Genomic DNA, 20,535 nt, shown 5'->3' on the forward strand with positions numbered 1-20,535 from the left:
GATGTTTGCATCTAATTTTTAAATGACTGGTCACTTATTTTCCAGCTATGACCCTCATTTGTGACTTCCTCACTAGTGAAAACATCTCAACATCAATCCAGTCAGGTCCTCTTAGAATCTCATGTTTCACCTCACATATTTCTAAGTTCCAAGTAATACTGACCAAGCAGTTTAGTGTCTCTTTATAGGACAGTGTTCTGATTCCAGTGGTTAGCCTGGTGAATTCCCTTTGGATTGCCTCCAATATTGCTAAACCCTTTTCTGTTTGGTAAGGGAACCAAAACCTTTGCTGAGAATTCCAGCTGTTGCCCTTATTACAGTGCAACTGTAATAAAACCTCCGTGTTTTTAAATTCCAACATCTGTAATATACTGTATTTGCCTTAATTATTTGTTGGACCTGCCTGCCAACATTTTGTGGTTCCTCAATGCCAGATTCTTATGCATTTCACTCATTTGCATTCTCTCTCTATTTACATAATAATCTGCCTCTTAATTCCTCATACCCAAGTGTATGACCTTGCACTTGCCCACATTAAACTCCATTTGTTAGGTTTTTGTCCAATCCCTTAGTCTATGTGTATCCTCTTTCAGGAATACAATATCCTCATCACAGCATGCTCTGCAACTTAATTACGTATCATTGGCGAACTTTGAAACCCTGTATTTGTTCCTTTCTTCAGGTCATTGGTGTAAATAATAAACAGTTAAAGGCCAAGATCTGATCTCTGGGTGCTCTGCTAGTTACGTAGCTGAAAAGGGCACATTTATTCCAATAAATAGCTTATTATAAATGTCTGATTTTAAGAAACTTTTAAAAACTGTTAAAGGTGAAATAAACAACTAATAATGAACAATTTATTTGTGTTTTCTTTGAGTTAAACAACATAACGTAAGCTAGAAGGGAGGGGAAAAGGATTTCCTTTCCCATTTGTTTTATGTCTATGGTACAATAATCCCATTGAAATCAATAGAAGACTGATTTCTTTTGTCATGATTCAAATATACTAAGTACTGAGGAAACAAAATACAATTTGCACGAAGTTAGAATCAATGACATGACATTTAGTTTCACAGCAACTCTGAAACATTAAAGAGTTGTTTATCCTTTAATGATACACAACCCAGTCTTCTCATATAACCTCTGAAAGGTGTGGATAATATATTTTGCAAATATTTTGGATATTCTATTTACCCTGAGCAAGGAAACAAATTTGGATTTGTCTCTGAGTTGTCATGCTGTTGGTTTGACAGCCAGTGCCGGAAGAGCATAGATTTCAGCCTCAAAACTTTCAGAATATAGAGACATTCAGAATATATAGAACTTCCTTGAGTACTATGTGCTGCCTCTGACAGCAAATCAAGTTGCAAATCAGTATCTGAAACTCACTTGCTCATTCCACTTCAAGTGGTCTGCTCCTGACTATGTGTCTGATACATCCAGTAATACCAAGTCAAATTGATCTAAGTTTAATATGAACCAGGCTGGCACTGCATGCCATGAACCCAGTTGTTGCAGCAGAATATACTATTGATATAATCTCGACTGAACAAGATAGATGTAGATTGAACAGTAAGATTGTCAAAGAATAAGTTGGGAAGTCAGGATAAGACTAGGCAGAAAGAATAAAAGGAAATGTCAGTGATCAGATGGCAAATAGAAGTAATTGACAAAAGCTAAAAAAACAAAAAAAAATGCATTTGTCTGGAAATCAAAATATAAGGGCAAAAACATACCAGAAACAGCGGGTCGAACGGCATCCACAGAGGAAGAAATAGATCATATTTCTGGTTATTTGATCCTTCATAAGAAAAGCTCAGTTTTGATGCAAAGTACTTGAAAAGGTTCACCTAATCTTTGGATTCAGCTTAAATATTTACATTTATTTTCCAGATAACTAACATAATCTACATATGTATCAAATCCTGTAATGTAGCTAATCAGAAGAGAAAGAAACATGTAGCTCCCAAAATGCTCTTAGTCAACTATATCTTGTTTATGAAGTATATGCATTGTTATAATATCAGAAATCCAACCATTTCTTGGCTCTTCTCAAGGTTTCTCAACCAGTGATATGGTAACAACCAGGTAATCTCTGCCTGTTGGTAGAGAATGAATATTGGCCTAAACAAAGGGATGTCTTATTCTTTGAAATGTATGCAACCGACAACTTTGAGACTCTGAGGCAAGGTATAGCTTATTGAATGATATACATTACTACTTATTATTATGAATTATTATTGAGTAATTCACACTTGCAGCTTTGAGAATTGTAGCTACAAATTGACATCCTTCACACTGCAGGCAAATGCTTTCTTTAATGTAATGCTATCAACTGCATTTTTGAAATTAAAATGAATGCAAATTACCACTACTTAAATTTTTGCAGCAACCAGAGAAGTCCATCACCGAGTTCAAATCACATCCCAAGCAGCAGTGCAACTTCAGTACCATCAACTACAACCGCACGTTCTTCATGTTCATTGACGCCGACGCTAGTTGCACATTTCAGTGAAAATCTTATTAAACACGTTCAGGGTTGGCCTGCCGATCATGCGGAAAAGCAAGTAAGTGAATTTCAGTTTGATTTTGAAATAATAAATGTACATTTTATTGGATCTTACTTCAAGGAAGTTGACATTAGGAGCTGAGTTTTTTTTAGAATATAGATCATCTTTTTTGTCACATGTTCATCAAAACATATAATGAAATACATTATTTAAGTCAACAATGTGCTGGAGTTATCCTGTAATTGTCGGAATGTTTTGGGTGCCAAAATAGTATGCCCGCAATTTGCTTACCTGAGCTCATACATCCTTGGGAATGTGGGAGAAAACTTGCATGGCTACAGGGAGAATGTACAGGTGTGCTGTGAACGGAACCCTGATCGTACAGCTGGCATTGTAAAGTCTTACGCTAACCACAATTTTACCTTCTTGCTTTGTATTATATTGTTTGAACTTCTGAACTTTTCCCTACAACTGGTATATGGTCGGCCCTCCTTATCCGCGAGGGATTGGTTACGGGATCCCTCATGGATACCAAAAAACGCGGATGCTCAAGTTCCTTATTCAACATGTCTCAATGCGGTGGACCTTGGGACCCAGCAGAAACCCGGACCTTATTTAACCTGTCTCAGTGCGGTGGACGTTAGGACCCAGCGGCGGAGCTCTGAATCTGCAGTGTTTCTGTTCAGGAAAATAATCACGATCGCGATTTAAGATGAAGTGGAAATAATGAAGCCATTAGAAAGAGGTGAAATGCCATCGGCCATTGGAAAAACGTTAGGCTACAGTTGGTCAACAATCGGAACAATTTTAAAGGATAAAGTGAGACAAGCCCTGTCCTGATGAAAGCTACAATTATTACTAAGCAACACAGTGGTTTAATTATTGGGTTTTGGGTTTTTGATCCTCCACATCAACCCAGCACGGATGGAGAGTGTGTTCGGGAGTGCTCTGTCACTGGATCGAACTTGGGAACTTCCGTTCTTGAGCCTAGCACTGAAACATAACGTTTCTTAAGTGTTTTATATGTATAGAAAAGTAAAATATATACTATATACTAAGACAAACGTTTGACTAACTGATGCTAAATAATACCGGATGTACCTGTTCTGACTTACTTAGTAAGAGAACTTCCGGGTTTTTTTTTCGATCCCGAATAACCTATGCACATCCTCCCGTATACTTTAAATCATCTCTAGATTATTTATAATACCTAATACAATGTAAATGCTATGTAAAATAGTTATTGTACTGCATTGTTTGGGGAATAATGACAAGAAAAAAAGTCTGTACATGTTGGAACATTAAGTGCTGGAAGAGCACTTCTGGGTTTTCTCGATTCGTGGTTGGTTGAATTCGCGCATGTGGAACTTGCGGATAAGGAGGGCCGACTGTACAAAAATTGTGTTATCCTTGCAAGAGAATCTTGACTTTTTTTCTCTCACATTTGAGTAAAATTCTGTAGCTCCAAATGCTGATTTTTTTTTTTGCTGGAGAATGCTATGAGTAAAGCTTGCCCAGGTATAAACTGGTATTTGTACAAAAGGGATTTGGAATCTTGAGTAAAAAGTACTTAATGTTGATGCACTAGCTAAAAGTAAGGATGCAAGAAGAAAATAACATGAACTAAGGCCAAGCCTACAGATGTCAGTACTTCCAAAGGAAGATCAGTGATCTTTGTGACTGAAGGTGGAGTCGATGTGCTATGTAATGAGACAGATTTTAAAGAAAAGGCATTTGATAAATGAAGAATTAAACATAATGAATTGAGAAGCAGTAAAACCCATAATGAAGATAATGAAGGTTGAAGATGACTTGCATTCAATTACCTTTCATTTTCAGAAGGAAATGAACACCTGATACAGATGAGGTTGTTTCTAAGGAACAGAACAGTTTCTTTGAAATGTTTGGTTTGAAGTTTTGTTCAGAACAAAGGATGAAAAAAGTGGCTACAGAATATGGATTGCAATAAAAAAAATTCTAACTAGAGTAATAGTTAATTTTAATGAGGAATGTGTAATGTCTATAAAACATATGGAATTTTACACTGGAAAAGCAGATCATCCCAATCTACCTTGAGAAAAGGTTCTTGGTCAACTGAAAGGTCTGTAGGTAGATAAGTCACCTGGACCAGATAGTGTACACCCCAGAGTTCTGAAAGAACTGGCTGAACAGATCGTGGTGGCATTATTAATGATCTTTCAAGATTCTTGAATGATTCCGGACGACTAGAAAATTGCAAATGTCACTCCACTCTTCAAGAAGGGGGAGAGAGAGAGAAGAATGAAACTATAAGCCAGTTAGTTTGACCTCGGTTGTTGCAATCGGATTATTAAGGATGCGGTCTTAGGAAAACATGATAAAATAGGCCATAGTCAACATGGTTTCCTCAAGGAAAAATTTTGCCTGACAAATCTGTTGGAATTCTTCGAAGAAGTAACAAATAGAATAGACAAAGGAGAATTGGATGATGTTATGTATTTAGATTTTCAGAAGGCCTTTGACAAAATGCCACACATGAGGCTGCTTAACAAGCTACGAGCCCATGGTGTTACAGGAAAGATCATAGCGTGGATAAAGCAGTGGCTGATTGGCAGAAGGCAAAGAGTGGGAATAAAGCGAGCCTTTCCTGATTGACTGCCAGTGACCAGTGGTGTTCCGCAGCGGTCTGTGTTGGACCAATTCTTCTTACGTTATATGTCAATGATTTGGATGATGGAATTGAAGATTTTGTTGCATAGTTTTGTAGACGATATGAAGATAGTTGGAGGGGCAGGTACTTTTGAAGAAGTAGAGAGGTTATAGAAGCACTTCAACAGATTAGGAGAATGGGCAAAGAAATGGCAGATGGAATACAGTGTCGGGAAGTGTGTGGTCACGTACTTTGGTAGATGAAATGAAAGGGATGATTATTTTCTAAATGGAGAGAAAATATAAAAAACTGAGGCGCAAAGGGACTTGGGGATCTTTAAGCAGGATTCCCTAAAGGTTAATTTGCAGGTTGAGTCTGGCAAGGAAGACAAATACAATGTTAGCAGTCATTTCCCAGGGCACGAATAGCAAACACCAGAGGGCATATGTACAAAATTAAGGGAGGGAAATTTAGGGGAGACATCAAGGGTAAGTTTTTTACACAGAGGGTTGTGGGTGCCTGGAATGACTTTCCAAGGATGGTGGTGAAGGCTAAAACATTAGGGGTATTTAAGAGCCTCTTGGACAGGCACATGGATGAAAGAAAAATAGAGGGTTACGGGGTAGTGTGGGTTTAGTACTTTTTTTAAAGGAATATATGGGTCGGCACAACGTCGAGGGCCGAAGGGCCTGTGCTGTGCTGTAGTATTCTAGTGTCTAGTATTTCAAGAAGACTGGAATATGAAAGCAAGGATGTAATCTTGAAACTTTGTAAACGACTGGTGAGGCCTCATGTGGACTATTGTGAGCAGTGGCCCCTTATCTTAGAAAGGATGTGCTGAAACCTGAGTGTGTTCAAAGCAGGTTTACGAAAATGATTCCAGGATTGAATGGCCTGTCGTATGAAGAATTGGCCTGTATTCACTAGAATTCAGAAGAATAAGAGGTTGCCTCATTGAAACCTATCAAATGGTGATGGGGTGGATGTGGAGAGAATGTTTCCCATGGTGAGAGAGTCTAAGACCAGAGGACACAGCCTCAGAATAGAGGGGAGTCCTTTTAGTACAGAGATGATGAGGAATTTTTTTAGCCAGGAAGTAGTAAATCTGTGGAATTCTTTGCCACAGGCAGCTGTGGAGGTTAAGTCTTTATGTATATTCAAGGCAGAAATTGGTAGATTCTTGACTGGTCAGGGCATGAAGGGGTACGGGGAGAAGGCCGGAGATTGGGGCTGAGAGGAAAATTAGATCAGCCATGATGAACTTACGGAGCAGACTCAATGTGCCAAATGGTCTAATTCTGCTCCTATATCTTATGGTCTTATGATCTACCTCTTTTGGCATGTCATCCTTACTGTTATTTTCCATTGCCTTATATGTATCTTCCCCAAAAATTATCCATTTATCTTTTTAAGTGTCGTTCCTGATTCTTTGTCCATTATCATTTTTGGAATCTACAAACGTTAGTATTTCAGATCATCTGAACATGCTTCCTTGTCTGCTTTCTTCTTGAAATTATACGTATCCTCTTTTTCAATCATCCTACCAGCAAAAGCGGTTACATAGTGTAACTCTCACTTCGGCTAGAGGCTTAATATAGGGAGTGATAGCCCACGGCTCGGCCAAACTTAAGAAATCTCGTTTGAGTGGATGCTGCATGGTGTCCCCTGTTGCAAATCAGTACCCCGAAATAACAAACAGTACACAATATGCGAATAAATGATAAAGCTTTATAATTATTATTTTGACTATATGGTTAGTAAAGAAACAAAAAAAAAGAAAATCAAAGGGCCCAATCTTATTAAACAGTCTGTTGCGCAATGTTGGAGCTCACTGATAAGCTGATCATCCATCATCGACCTCCTCCGATTGTTGCTGCCCTTCGGACTCTTGCTCCAAGTCTACCCTGTTTGGCAGTCTATCAACTCTCTCCATTCATGTCTTACTCCTCATCTCTCCCTGGCAAAAGACCACAAAAATCTCTTCCAGCTTACAAGAAAGAACAACAGTATTCCAAACCCTGTTATCTCTAGTCATAACCCAAACATTGCTGCGACAGAGAAACCATTACATTATCAGTGAATGCTTACAACGTTACACAGCAGTGAAACCCTACAGCATGTTACAATAATACCTCCCCATCTCCTTTATGGAAAAATGATCATAATTTTGTTTCTCCATTCATGCTGTCCAGGATCTCTCTGTTTTGATTAAATCAATTCCATCTTCTCTGGTATAATTTGTTTCCTTGGTTGCGTGTGTTGCTTCCATTCTTTATTGCCAGTTGTCCTCAAAGGTGGTGAGGCACTGCCACTTTGAACCAATGTTTTATTTCTGATTTAGGAATTATTTTGCATAACCAAAGTCTCATATTTGAAGAGATGAGTGTTAACAATATTGATTATATATTTGGATGATGTGCTCATTCAGTATAACAGAATTATTGAATTTATCTTAAATTGGTTTTAGAATGTCAAAATGTAAATATATATCTTGTTCTAAAATTCCACGTTACAAGTATTTTTCACTTAATTATTTGTATTTGTAATTTAATTTAATAATAATTTTATATTTAGGCATCGAGGCTGAGAGAAGAAGCACACAACATGGGAAGTATTCACATATCTGAAATTAGTACTGAGCTCAAAAATTTAAGATCTTTGGTCCGAGTATGTGAAATTCAAGCAACTTTGCGTGAGCAAAGGTAAGCAATGCCCCCATTTATGATTATTTTGGTGAACCTATTATCTAAGAGATTCTTAAGTCCATTAAAATGATTTCAGTTTTGTGCGTAGCGGTCAACAATTTTTGTTCTGTCCATTTGTAGTTATAATCAATGCGTTATTAACAAAATGAAGCAATAGGTTGTAGGTCCAAATAATTATTCTTGAATTTGAATGAAGATCCAATTGGATTAAGGCTCTGATTTAAAAAAAATAAAGCTTAGCCCTCCCCCTCCCGCCACCTTTTTGTCATGTTATCCTGTCTGTTTTCATTGGGCTTGGCTTCCATTAACTTCCTGTTCCCATATGAGAAAGGGGAATTTTTAATTTGTTTAAGTATTTGATTCTGTGTGTCAATTTTTACATGTATTTTGTAAAGGTCGCCACATCTCTGTTCAAATTGAAGCCTAATAGAAGACAAATCCCATTTCAATAAGAGTGGTAATTTAGAACTTGTATTCTCTCTGCTGCAAATTTGCCTTCACTATACCTGTCATGTTGAAGTCAAACTTAAATCAAGTAACTAAATATTCTGATATTTAATTAATTTACATATATTCACATAAGTGTTAAATGTAAATTATTCTTTATGAGAAGAAATTTAAGTATATTCACAAGCTTATTTTCAATTGGCTACAGATTGAAATTTAATCAGCATAATTGTCACGTCAATGTGGTAACTGTCATTTCTCCACTCTCCATTCTTACAGGATACTGTTTTTGAGACAACAAATTAAAGAGCTTGAAAAACTGAAGAATCAAAATTCCTTTATGGTGTGAGGACTTGTGAAGAAATTGCACATGGTTTAAAGCCAGGGACTGTAAACGTTTGCCCAATCTTAAACTAAAATTTTGAGCTGCGTTTGAGAAGGCTTTGGACCGTGGGGCTGGGCAAAAGGGTGGAATGGGAGGGGGACAAGGAGGGTTCTAATTCAGGGGAGATAAAGTGGTTAATTTGTAAACCCTTGAAATGTAGATTTCTTGTAGATGTATCCTTCACGTTGTAAATATGTTTTGTAGAGTGAAGCCATGGGAAGCCATGTGTATCAGAGCTTTGACATCTGAACTAATCAATGCTGAGGTGGCTAAATACCTAGCCTTTTACATGTTAACTTGTCTGCAAACTAGCTTTGGTAATTTTCATCATTCAGTGAAATGCATTTCTTAGAATGCTGGCACCAGCCTGTGTGCATCACGGGTTGCAACAACTGGAACAGTTTGGTCAGTATACAAATTAGCATGGAGCACCTTCAGATTCCACAGACCCAGTCAGGCACAGCTCCGCAGGCAGCTTTCTTCATTGCAAGGCAGTTATTTTTTTTTCTTAAGGCATTGTGGCCAAGGCACTTGGGTTCACCAACTTTTCATTCCTCCTTACAGCAGTTCATAAGTTGTATGCTGTTGTATGAATAAAATAAAGATTGTTGCAGTAGGTACATTACAGATTGATTTCTTGTATGCCTACCTAATTGCTGTGTATTTGCATTTGTGCCCTGTTTTAAAACAAAAAAAATGGGAGCAGAGAAAGATTGATACAGGGCATATGTGTATTTATTAAGCGGCTGAAGCCACTAAAGAATAGTAACAAAAATTCATTGTTATTTGCTAAACTTGTTGACGTTGGGAAAAAGCTGGTTATTCATGAGAAGATGTATGTAAATATAATAAACTTTTGTTGTTTAAAGCACTGGGTACCCTTCTTTTTATTCAGCTACTGCATATAGGAAGCTGAACTGCTCTGGCAAACCTGATTGGGAGTAATCCTTGTTGGATGCTTGTTTTTCTTTGTATAGAACTCTAGCTTTCAAGAAGAGACAAGTTTGTGAAAAATTGAATGACAGAACTTTCTTTTTTCCTTTCTGTAAGTGATTCTGTGACTAAAACAAGAACTTCAACAAGGATTTTGGATTCCTTGCCTGTAATTGGCTTGTGTAAAGTCTTGGTTTACCTGTATTACTATAATGACACATTTAATTTGAAGGATGTTTGTATTGTAGCTAACTGTGCAAGTAAGGTGCTGACTGCTGTTCTTTTGCCATCACAATACGCTAGATCTGTGTAATTCGAGCACATGGCCATCATTGGGAAAATGGTGGTAAAGCTCAGCTTTGTATATTGTTTCCTAAAGTATATAAAAAATAAAACTATGCTACCACTGGATATGTTCACTTTTCTTTCATGTGCAGGTTCACACATGGGGTTTACCACACTTAATTTACTAAAATTTTTGATTAATGAAAGCAGTTATAGCTGTAAATAATTTACAAGGATGCGTTTAGCAAATATGACTGTCAGAAGTTTATTTAGTTTTTACTATTTCTTGTGCCAGCACTTAACTTTATTTTGGTATTGCACAAGTTTTTTGAAAGGTGTTATAGAAAGAGCTGAATTTATAGTTGCATTTTTATTAAGGCTGGCAAATTGGTTTGTAGACTATTCCTTGAAGTTTAACTTGCTGTTAACTATTGGCTTTGTTATTAGCTATAAACCATTGCTTATAGCTTACGTGTGAGCCTCTGCACTATGATTCTGTGATTGCATTGCACAATCAACCTTAATCCAATTTGAACAAAAACCAATTGCTACTTAAAGTTTCTGCTACCTTAATTGTTTCTTTATTGTTATTCATTTGATAACTTTTAATGAATGCTTCCTTTCAATAGGCGCCCAATTGTCTTCAAATTTGTTTTGCTAGGAACATTTGTTATTTCCATTTGTCTTTTTATACCCTGTGAAGAGAATTCATTTGTTTCTAAGCTCTAAATTGGTCCGTTTACATTTATTAATTTGCTTTATCATTCCTCTTGAAAACTTGATGTGCTGGAAAGTTGCATTAACAAGGTTGCTGAAATCAAAGTAATTTCAAAGTATATACTATATTTGACCAATTTTCTGGTTGATCTTGACTTCTGAAGATGTGTGTGAGGGATGTATAAACGCTATTTCACATTTTTGAAATGGCTAAATGTGATATGGAACACTCAGCTGCCCATTCACTTTTCATGTTTTAATTTATTTTTTGTTCATCTCATTTTCTCTGTTAGGGAACAGGAAAGTGATGAGATCTTGCAACTACTTACAGAGTCATAGAATTATATAGCAGAACAACAGGTGCTTTTGGCCCATATCCCTCTCACCTTTCTCATTCTCTTACCTGTCCAAATGTCTCTTAAACATTGTGCCTGTATCTACCACTTCCTCTGACAGTTCATGCGATATACCAACTGTTCTGTCATCATAAAATATTCATACTATTCAAGTAACTATACAAAAGCAAATTAGAATATTACTTATGATGTACTGCACTGAGGAGACATAATTATGGGTGCCCAGCAAGTCATGTAAGTAATTTCGCTATTTCTGCTTGGCATGGTTCCTGAGGAGATGTTAGATTGTGCATAGTTAGGCATTTGGCCAATAAAAGGAAGTTAGGTTTAAGTAGAGTGACCAATATGTGAGTGGACCAGTGTTAAAGTGGGGTGCTCAGGCTTTGGTGAGAGGTGAAGGCTGTTGGAAGACTTTTTTCATTTATTTTTTCTTTTTCTTTGTTATTGCACAAGTAAAGCAGTGGGGATGCCAGGCAGAATAGTGGAATGCTGCTGTTGCAGGATGTGGGAGGGCAGGGAGACTTCGGATGTCCCTGACAACTACACCTGCAAGAAGTGCATCCAGCCATGGCTTCTTTCAGAAGTGTTGAATTGGAGCTGGAACTGGGTGAACTCCAGAGCATTCGGGAGGCTGTGGGTTGATTGACAGGACATACAGGGAGATAGTTACATCCAAGGTGCAGGACACTGGTAACTATGTGACTATCAGGAAGAGGAAAGGGGATAGGCAGCCAGTGCAGAGTAACCCGTGGCCATTCCCCTCAACAGCTGGATGCTGTGGTGACCAAGCAGAAGAAAGCCACAATAGTCAGTTCTCTGACACTGAGTTTGGCTGTGTGGATCAGTACGGTAGGCAGAGGTAAGGGGAGTGCAGTAGGGTGACAGGGGATTCCATAGTTGGAGGAGCAGACGGGAGTTGCTGTAGCGCATGAAAGAGACACCCGGATGGTTTGTTGCTCCCCATATGCCGAAGTCAGATCAGGTCCACAGCATTCTAGAGAGGAATAGTGGAGAAGTCGAGGTACATATTGGTACCAACAACTTAAGTAGGATAAGGGCAAAGGTCCTGAAGAGAGAATATAAGGAGTTAGGTAGAACGCGAAAGAGCAGGAACACCAGGATAGTAATTTCTGGATTGCTGCCTGTGCCACACGCCAATGAGGGTTGATTTAAATAGGATGATTTAAAAGGTGAATATGTGGCTGAAGAATTGTTGCAGGGGCAGGGTTTTAGATTTCTGGATCACTGGTATCTCTTCTGGGGAAGGTATGACTTGTTCAAAAAGATCAGGTTACACGTGAACTTGGGGGAGCAGAATCCTTGTGAGCAGATTTGCTAGAGCTTGTTGGGAATACTAACTGGGCAGGAGGATGGGAGTTGGAGTGATGGGGCTGAGGATAGTGCAGTTGGTATACAAGTAGTTGCAGTATGTAGTAAGGCTGTGAGGAAGAACAGGCAGATGACAGGGCAAAATTGTAATCAATGGGATGAGTGGAAGTATAATATGGGAGCAAAACTGAACATCATCAGGTTGGAATTTGTAGAATGATATGAGATTTTGTTTAGAACAACTTGTGGTTAAGCCCACAAGCATTTCTGGATTGTGTGTTGCGTAATGAACCAGGTTTGGTTAGGGAGTTTAAGGTAAAGGAGCTGGCCAAAGTTGATTGGAAGTGGACAATAGCAGGGATGATGGCAGAACAGCAATGGCTGAAGTCTCCGGGAGCAATTCAGAAGGCGCAGGGTAGATATATCCCAAAGATGAAGTAGTATTCTAAATGGAGGATTCTGCAACCGTGGCTGACAAGAAGTCGAGGATCGCATGAAAGCAAAAGAGAGCATATAATATAGCAAAAATTAGCGGGAAGACAGAGGATTGGAAAGTTTTCAAGAACTAACAAGACAACTAAAGAAAGCCATGAGGAGAGAAAATAATATAAAAGATTGGTGAAGGGGTGGAGATCTGGCTCTAGCAAAGGAGGTGTAAGGTGTTCCTTTTCTTTGCTAGCCTGCAGGTCACCCTTGGACAAGGTATAGCACCTGCTTATCACCCTATCAGGGTCACCTGAAACTCTGGGAACAGGTGGTGGATAGTCATATGAGTAGCTGGTACATATCACAATCCTGGTTATGCGACTACTAACACCAGGCAGACAATCTCTGAATAGTATTGATAATGGTTGGGGTCACCTGTCTTGTAAAAGCACTGCCCAGAAGAAGGCACTGGCAAACCACTTTTGTAGAAAATTTGCCAAGAGTAATCATGATCATAAGCCATGATTGCCATGTCATATGGTGTGGCACATAATGATGTTGAATATAAAAGAGGATACCAAAGATTTTTCGGATATATGAAGAGTAAAAAAAATTAGACTGGATATTGGACTGCTAGAAAATGATACTGGAGAGGTAGGGATAGAGTACAAAGAAATGGCGAATAAACTTAATTATTTTGTTAGTCTTGATTGTGGAAGACACAAGCAGTATGCCTGAAATTTGAATGTCAGGAGCAGAGGTGAATGTAGTTGCTATTACTAAGTTGAAGGTGCTCAAGAAGCTGAAAAGTCTGAAGGTATACAAGTCACCTGAACCAGATGGACTATGCTTTAGGGTTCTGAAAGAGGTACCTGAAGAGGTTGTGGAGGTATTAATAATGAACTTTCTTTCTTTCTTTTTCGATCTTTTTATTAGTAATGACCTTTCAAGAATCAATAGGTTCTGGAGGACTGGAAAATTGCAAATGTCACTCCACCCTTTAAGAAAGGAGGGAGGCAGAAGATAGAAAATTATCGTCCAGTTAGTCTGACTTCTGGCCGAAAGATATCGGAGTCCGTTCTTTAGCATGAGGTGCTGGGGTACTTGGAGGCACTTGATAAAATAGGCCAAACTCAGCATGGTTTCCCTAAGGGGAAATCTTGCCTGACAAATCTGTTGGAATTCTTTAAGGAAATAACAAGCAGGTTAGACAGAATAGAGTCAGTGAATGTTGCATACTTGGATTTTCAGAAGGCCTTGATAGAAGGAGGTGTAACAAAATTAAGAGCCCATGATAATGCAGAAAAGATATTAGCATGGATAGAAGATTGGCTGACTGGCAGGAGACAAAGAGTAGGAATACAACGGGCCTTTACTGGTTGGTTGGTTGGTTGGTTGATGGTGATGAGGGGTGTTTCTCAGTGGTGGGCGTTGGGACTGCTTTTTTTGTCATACATCAATGATTTGGATGACAAAATTAATGCCTTTCTGACCAGGCTGATTTGAAGATGGGTGGGTGGGCAGGTAGTGTCAAGGAAGCAGGGGATCTGCAGAAAGTCTTAGATTAGGAAAATGGGCAAAGAAGTGGCACATGGAATATAGTGTAGGGGTAGTATATTGTCATGCACTTTAGTAGAAGGAATGCAGACCGATTATTTTTTAAGCAGGAATAAAATTCAAAAATCAGAGGTCAATGATTTACTGTTTTAATGTAGTACAAGATATCCTGATTTGGTCTATAAGTTTCATCCATTTCATAGATTGCAAGCAGATGCTAATTAATATGAATGAAGTTTGGAGGTAAATTAGAAATAACCAAGAAAACTTTTCAACTTAATTTTTGTTTTTAATTGGTAGTTTAAATATTTTCTTTTTTTTTGCATAACCGAAATAAAAAGGAGGCATCTTCTTAATGGCTGCAGAGACAAATTGAAAAAATAGATGCAAAATTTAATTTGTACCGTGCTGGATCAATTGTTAACTTTTCATCAAAGCATCTGAGTTGCCGAATCCCCTAACTTTCTCAGTATTTTCTTTCTTTTCTCATATTCTTGCATTTCAATTTATTTGTAGTTGAAACTATCTGGACTGTGGACAGGGGTGTTGTCAGCTCTGTTGAAATCTCACCTTCAACTTGCAGTGGTATTGGGCTCATGCAAACATCTGCTACCCTTGCAAGAATTCCCAAGAAGACTCACTGACTAGAATTGACTTTGATCTGACGAAACCTCAATTTTAAAACTTTCAAAACTGCTATGATCTTGCCATTTTATATACTACCCTGGCTATATGAGGTTTGGAAATATATTTCACTATTACTTCCTTCAGCACTGGCAGTTATGGCTCAAATCTGCAAAACCCTTAAATTCTGGAAACTTCTATTAAAAACTAAAACTAATTAATACTTAAGTCACCAGGTTTAATATTCCTTTGTAGCTCAATGTCGAAGTTTGTTTGGTGATACTCCCCAGAACAAACATGTATCATTTTACTGAATTAAAAGCAATGTGTATATGCTCCTGAAATTCATTGGTTGCTCTATGCCTACTCTATAGATGGGGCCTGTATTTTGAGAAACAGAGAAGTGGTTTATCAAGATGAAGTGGTGTGCATACTCCGGAAGTAGGTTTCCAAAAAATTATTAGACCCTGCATTTTTCCAGCTCAAGCCCCTTTCAAGTTAGGATCTGACAAAATTGGAAGAAAAAGAAAGACATGTATAAGTTGTTATGTAGCTGTATATGGAAATGGAAGTTCTCTGTTTAACTTGAGAGCTGTTTTCTTATTGAGTTATTAATGCTTAAGGACAGTATTTACTTGCAGAAAACTCTTTGTACAAATCATTGACATGTCTGCTCAGTCCTTGACCTCTGCCATCCAGAAGAATAAGGGCATCAAGTGCTTGCGAATATCATCACCTGCGATGTACAGACTATTCAGAGATGGACACTCATCACTATTCCTTCAAAATTGATTTAAAACCCTTGAACTTGTACCCAACAGCAATCCGGAAGTATATCCACTATTCAGATTGCAGTTCAGTACTGTCCTCCACTGGTAGCTAGGTTGGGCAATTAATGCTTGCCTTTCCAGAGACATACAGATCTCAAGAAATTAAACAAAATCTTCAGAAATATATTTTGTAAAAAATGGCCAATAAAATTCTGTTATTAATGTAAATATCCTTTTTGTGTGTTTGAACAGCTGGTCAGTCTTTTCATAAGTAGTTTTCTACATGTGATACTTATCTAGTATAGAGCACTGATCAGCCACAGGTGTTAAGCCACAACATAATAGTAGTGGCACTTTGTACTCTGTACATAGTGTGTATATTTAGGAAATGTATGCTTTTCAATTCAAATGTTTGAGGTTTCTTGTGTCAATAAACACTTAACAGGAATTCAGCCGAATACATATATCAATTTTAACCACTGTTTTGGTGGCAAACTCTGCCACCTTCATTAGAGATGATCCTTTTAGGATCACTGCTTGACAGACGGAAATGGTGCACTCTTAACAGAGCGAGACCGGGAGTTTGTAGGATGGGAGACAATATGATGAAGTGGGGTTTAAAGACCAGCGAATCCTGTGAGTATGGCGAAAGGGTGCAGAACATTGAACGTGGTCTGTGCAACTGCCCACTCTCACCTGATTTAGCTGACACTGACCTGCTCGACATCAACCAAACAACACTAGAGTGGCTGGCTGTCTGGTGTGACAAGCTATGATGATGATGATCAGAGATGATGTCTAGTCTGGTGGTATATATGCCTCCGTCATCTGTCCCTCCTGATTGGTTAGTCTTCATCCAATCAGGTTTCCGCTGTCCCTCCTTACAAAGGTTCATTTATTGTCAAAGTACGCAACTTTGAAATTCTCTAATTCTCCAGATAGCCATTTAACTAAAGGCAGCACAATAAAAAAAAACCCAAATCCCACTTTCCCGCAAAAAAGTACAGAAACAGAACAGGCACATCAACCCCCAAATCCCACCCTCCCGCACAAAAAACAAGCAAAACAGATCAGGCACATTGACTACCCAAATCCCACTTCCTGCATTAAAATAAGCAAACAAAATGAATCAGGCACATTGACCCCCAGATCCTCCCCCCACAAAAAAATGAGAAGATTGAGCAAAAAAACACAGAATATAAAAATTATAAGACCGAAAACTAGAGCCTATAGTCCAAAGTCCATATTCGAAACACGGAAAAAACCTGGGCAACACTCTCCAGGTGCAGCAGCAGGCTCTCCCCTCTCCAGTGAACAGCGACTGATCAAGAGGTAGCCAGCCCTCACTCTCTGCACTTGCTTCGATGCTTCAATCTTTCTCGTTGCCTTAACTGGCGAACAATGGGAGCTGTAATTGGTGAAGTAGAGCCAAACATCAGCTTGCACCCTGTCCTGCAGCTTGCCCACAATAAGGGTCATGCACACTGCCTCTGCCTCCCGGAGGATGCAGAGTGTTGGAACACCCAAACAATCTCCAAACTTCTGCACTTACCGTGATGTTTCAATTGCTGAACAATGGAAAGCTATAATCAGCAAAATGTAGTCAAATACCAACGTGCACACCTTCTGCAGCCTTCTTGCTGCAAGGTTCACTCACACTGCTTCTGCCTCCTGGAATCGTCTCAGAGACTGCAGAGCACTGATGCACCCAAATGATCTCCAAACAGCAAAACACAAGTTCCAACAGTTCCAGAATCACATTCAAGACAAGAAATAGATGTAAAGGAGATAAAAGAAATGTAAAAGATGGTTTTGTGATCTATCCAGAAGATGTCAACCAAAGGAGTGTTGTATGCATGCGCCATCTTGACTGGACGGCGAATTCCAAAAAAAACAGGAACCTGTCTCTACTGTCTGTCTTCCCTATATTTCCAGGGTTTCTGGAAGGATCACCAGGATCCTGAAGAAATACCCGATCAGTACTATCCACAAACATGTGAGGAAGCTCAAATCACAGCTTATGTGGATCAACGATGACCTGGAATTCAGAACAGCTGGCGTTTACAGGATTCCCTGTGAATGCAGGCAAAGAAGGGCAATAGCCAAAGGATTGACTTCGACAGCACAAAACTGTGCCATACTACTGACTTTTAGGACTGCCTGGTGAATGAAGCCATTGAAATAAAACTAGAGGAAATGAATTTTAATAAAGACAAAAGTCTCACTCTAAGTAAGAACTGGAATTCAATTGTAAACGAGGCGGGAGAGCGGAAACCTAATTGGATGCGGACTAACCAATCAGGAAGGACAGACAATGGGGGTATAAGTACCACCAGACTAGACATGCCCAGACATCATCCCTGATGCAGATGGCAGAGTCTATCATCGAAGCATTGGTTAAAATCAATACCTGTACCCAGCTGGAAGCCCAAGAAAAGTTTATTTGTAATGTGTACTGTGTTGCACTTTTTGGAAGCTAGGGTTGAACTGATCATAGTCTGCTCTCTAAGATGGATATGAAAGGTCCAGGCACACTATTTGAAAGAGGAATAGCAAGATTCGGCATGAGGAGTTATTCTTGTACTCTAGTTAATATTCACCATTACAAAAAACTTCATCTGCTCATTATAGATTATGCAAGTTTGCTCTACACAAATTGGCGGCTGAGTTTGTGGTACTAAGGCACTGACAACAGTTCAAGAATATTCAGCAAAAATGACTTAGGGGCCCCTCACATCTCCTTTGAACTAGCCTCTGTCACATTAGATGCATGCCCTCTGCTATCAGACATTTCAAACCTGGTAAAAAAAAGATACTGCCTATTAACTCTATGCCTCTTATAATCATATAAACCTCGACCACATCTCCCCTCAGCCTCTTCCTCTCCAGAGAAAAGAACCCAAATTTGTCCAGCCACTCATATTAGCATATTTAAACCATAGAAACCATAGAAACTACATCACAGAAACAGGCCTTTTGGCCCTTCTTGGCTGTGCCGAACCATTTTCTGCCTAGTCCCACTGACCTGCACACGGACCATATCCCTCCATACATCTCCCATCCATGTATCTGTCCAATTTATTCTTAAATGTTAAAAAAGAACCCGCATTTACCACCTTGTCTGGCAGCTCATTCCATACTCCCACCACTCTCCGTGTGAAGAAGCCCCCCCTAATGTTCCCTTTAAACTTTTACCCCTTCACCCTTAACCCATGTCCTCTGGTTTTTTTCTCCCCTTGCCTCAGTGGAAAAAGCCTGCTTGCATTCACTCTATCTATACCCATCATAATTTTATATACCTCTATCAAATCTCCCCTCATTCTTCTACGCTTCAGGGAATAAAGTCCCAACCTATTCAACCTTTCTCTGTAACTGAGTTTCTCAAGTCCCGGCAACATCCTTGTAAACCTTCTCTGCACTCTTTCAACCTTATTTATATCCTTCCTGTAATTTGGTGACCAAAACTGAACACAATACTCCAGATTCGGCCTCACCAATGCCTTATACAATCTCATCATAACATTCCAGCTCTTATACTCAATACTTTGATTAATAAAGGCCAATGTACTAAAAGCTCTCTTTACGACCCTATCTACCTGTGACAACACTTTTAGGGAATTTTGTATCTGTATTCCCAGATCCCTCTGTTCCACTGCACTCCTCAGTGCCTTACCATTAACCCTGTATGTTCTACCTTGGTTTGTCCTTCCAACGTGCAATACCTCACACTTGTCAGTATTAAACTCCATCTGCCATTTTTTAGCCCATTTTTCCAGCTGGTCCAAGTCCCTCTGCAGGCTCTGAAAACCTTCCTCACTGTCTACTACACCTCCAATCTTTGTATCATCAGCAAACTTGCTGATCCAATTTACCACATTATCATCCAGATCATTGATATAGATGACAAATAACAATGGACCCAGCACTGATCCCTGTTTTCTTCCTGATCACTAGGTAAACCTCTCCTGCACCCTCTCCAAAGCTTCGACATTCCTCCTATAAAGGGGTGATCAGAACTATATAATACGCTAGATGCAGCCTAACTGTTATTTTGCCTAATCCCATTGATCTAAACCTGCCCTCCCATCCATGTACTTATCCAAACTTATCTTAAATGTTGCAATTCAACCTGCATCCACCACTTTCATTGGCAGCTCTTTGCACAGCCTCACTCACATTAACAATCACCTCCTTGCTTCCCCTCCCCCACCCCTTTGTCTTAAAAATTACTGTTTTTTTCAACTACCAGCATTCTTCAAACCCTCCCCAAAGTTCTTCCTTCAGTCCTGACGAAGCGTCGTCTAATCTTTTCAACTGATGCTGACTGACCTGCTGAGTTCCTCCAGCGCATTGTGAGTGTTCCTTTGACAACAACATCTGCAGATTATTTTGTCTTTCCACAGCCATGCACCTCCCTCTGGATGAATAACTTTCCCCTCACGTTCTCCTTAAATAAAGGTAAATTTGCTATCAACGTACATTTATGTAAGGGGGTTTCTTTTTTTTATGTCACTGCGTAGTCTAATTAAAATGGCTTCTTTGTTATGTTATAATTGAAAGGACTTCTTTGTTATGTTAACTGCTGAGAAAGTCTTCCCGCTAGCAGTTTGTTTTGGATTATCTATTGATAAGAGGACGAATGAACCAATTAGGATAGTTGTTATGCTTTGGTGTGTCTGTATGATATTGTATGCACGGGGTTTTGGGGCAGAAGGCAGGAGAGAGAGAGACAGAGGATGGACCAGGTGCTGTGAGTCTGCTAACGGGGTCGGACCCCGGGCGGGGTGTTCAGCAAGGAGGGGAGACGGAGACGGACTCGTGTGGAGCGTCTGGTCGACCACCATTGTTGGTCCCAGGCGGCC

General features: G+C 39.2%; 1 protein-coding gene across 2 annotated transcripts in view; it reads left to right on the forward strand.

Moving 5' to 3' along the window:
• The window catches only part of waca (WW domain containing adaptor with coiled-coil a), a 105,902-nt gene extending 95,866 nt beyond the window's left edge, over nucleotides 1-10,036 (forward strand). For both annotated transcript variants that reach the window (XM_063044297.1, XM_063044298.1), the window contains 3 exons: nucleotides 2,390-2,567; nucleotides 7,714-7,841; nucleotides 8,571-10,036. In XM_063044297.1, the coding sequence (XP_062900367.1) occupies nucleotides 2,390-2,567; nucleotides 7,714-7,841; nucleotides 8,571-8,640 (376 nt within the window). In that variant the 3' untranslated portion in view covers nucleotides 8,641-10,036. The remainder of the gene's footprint in view (nucleotides 1-2,389; nucleotides 2,568-7,713; nucleotides 7,842-8,570) is intronic.
• Nucleotides 10,037-20,535: the final 10,499 nt, after the last annotated feature.

This window comes from Mobula hypostoma, chromosome 3, assembly GCF_963921235.1.
Source record: "Mobula hypostoma chromosome 3, sMobHyp1.1, whole genome shotgun sequence".
NCBI lineage: Eukaryota > Metazoa > Chordata > Chondrichthyes > Myliobatiformes > Myliobatidae > Mobula > Mobula hypostoma.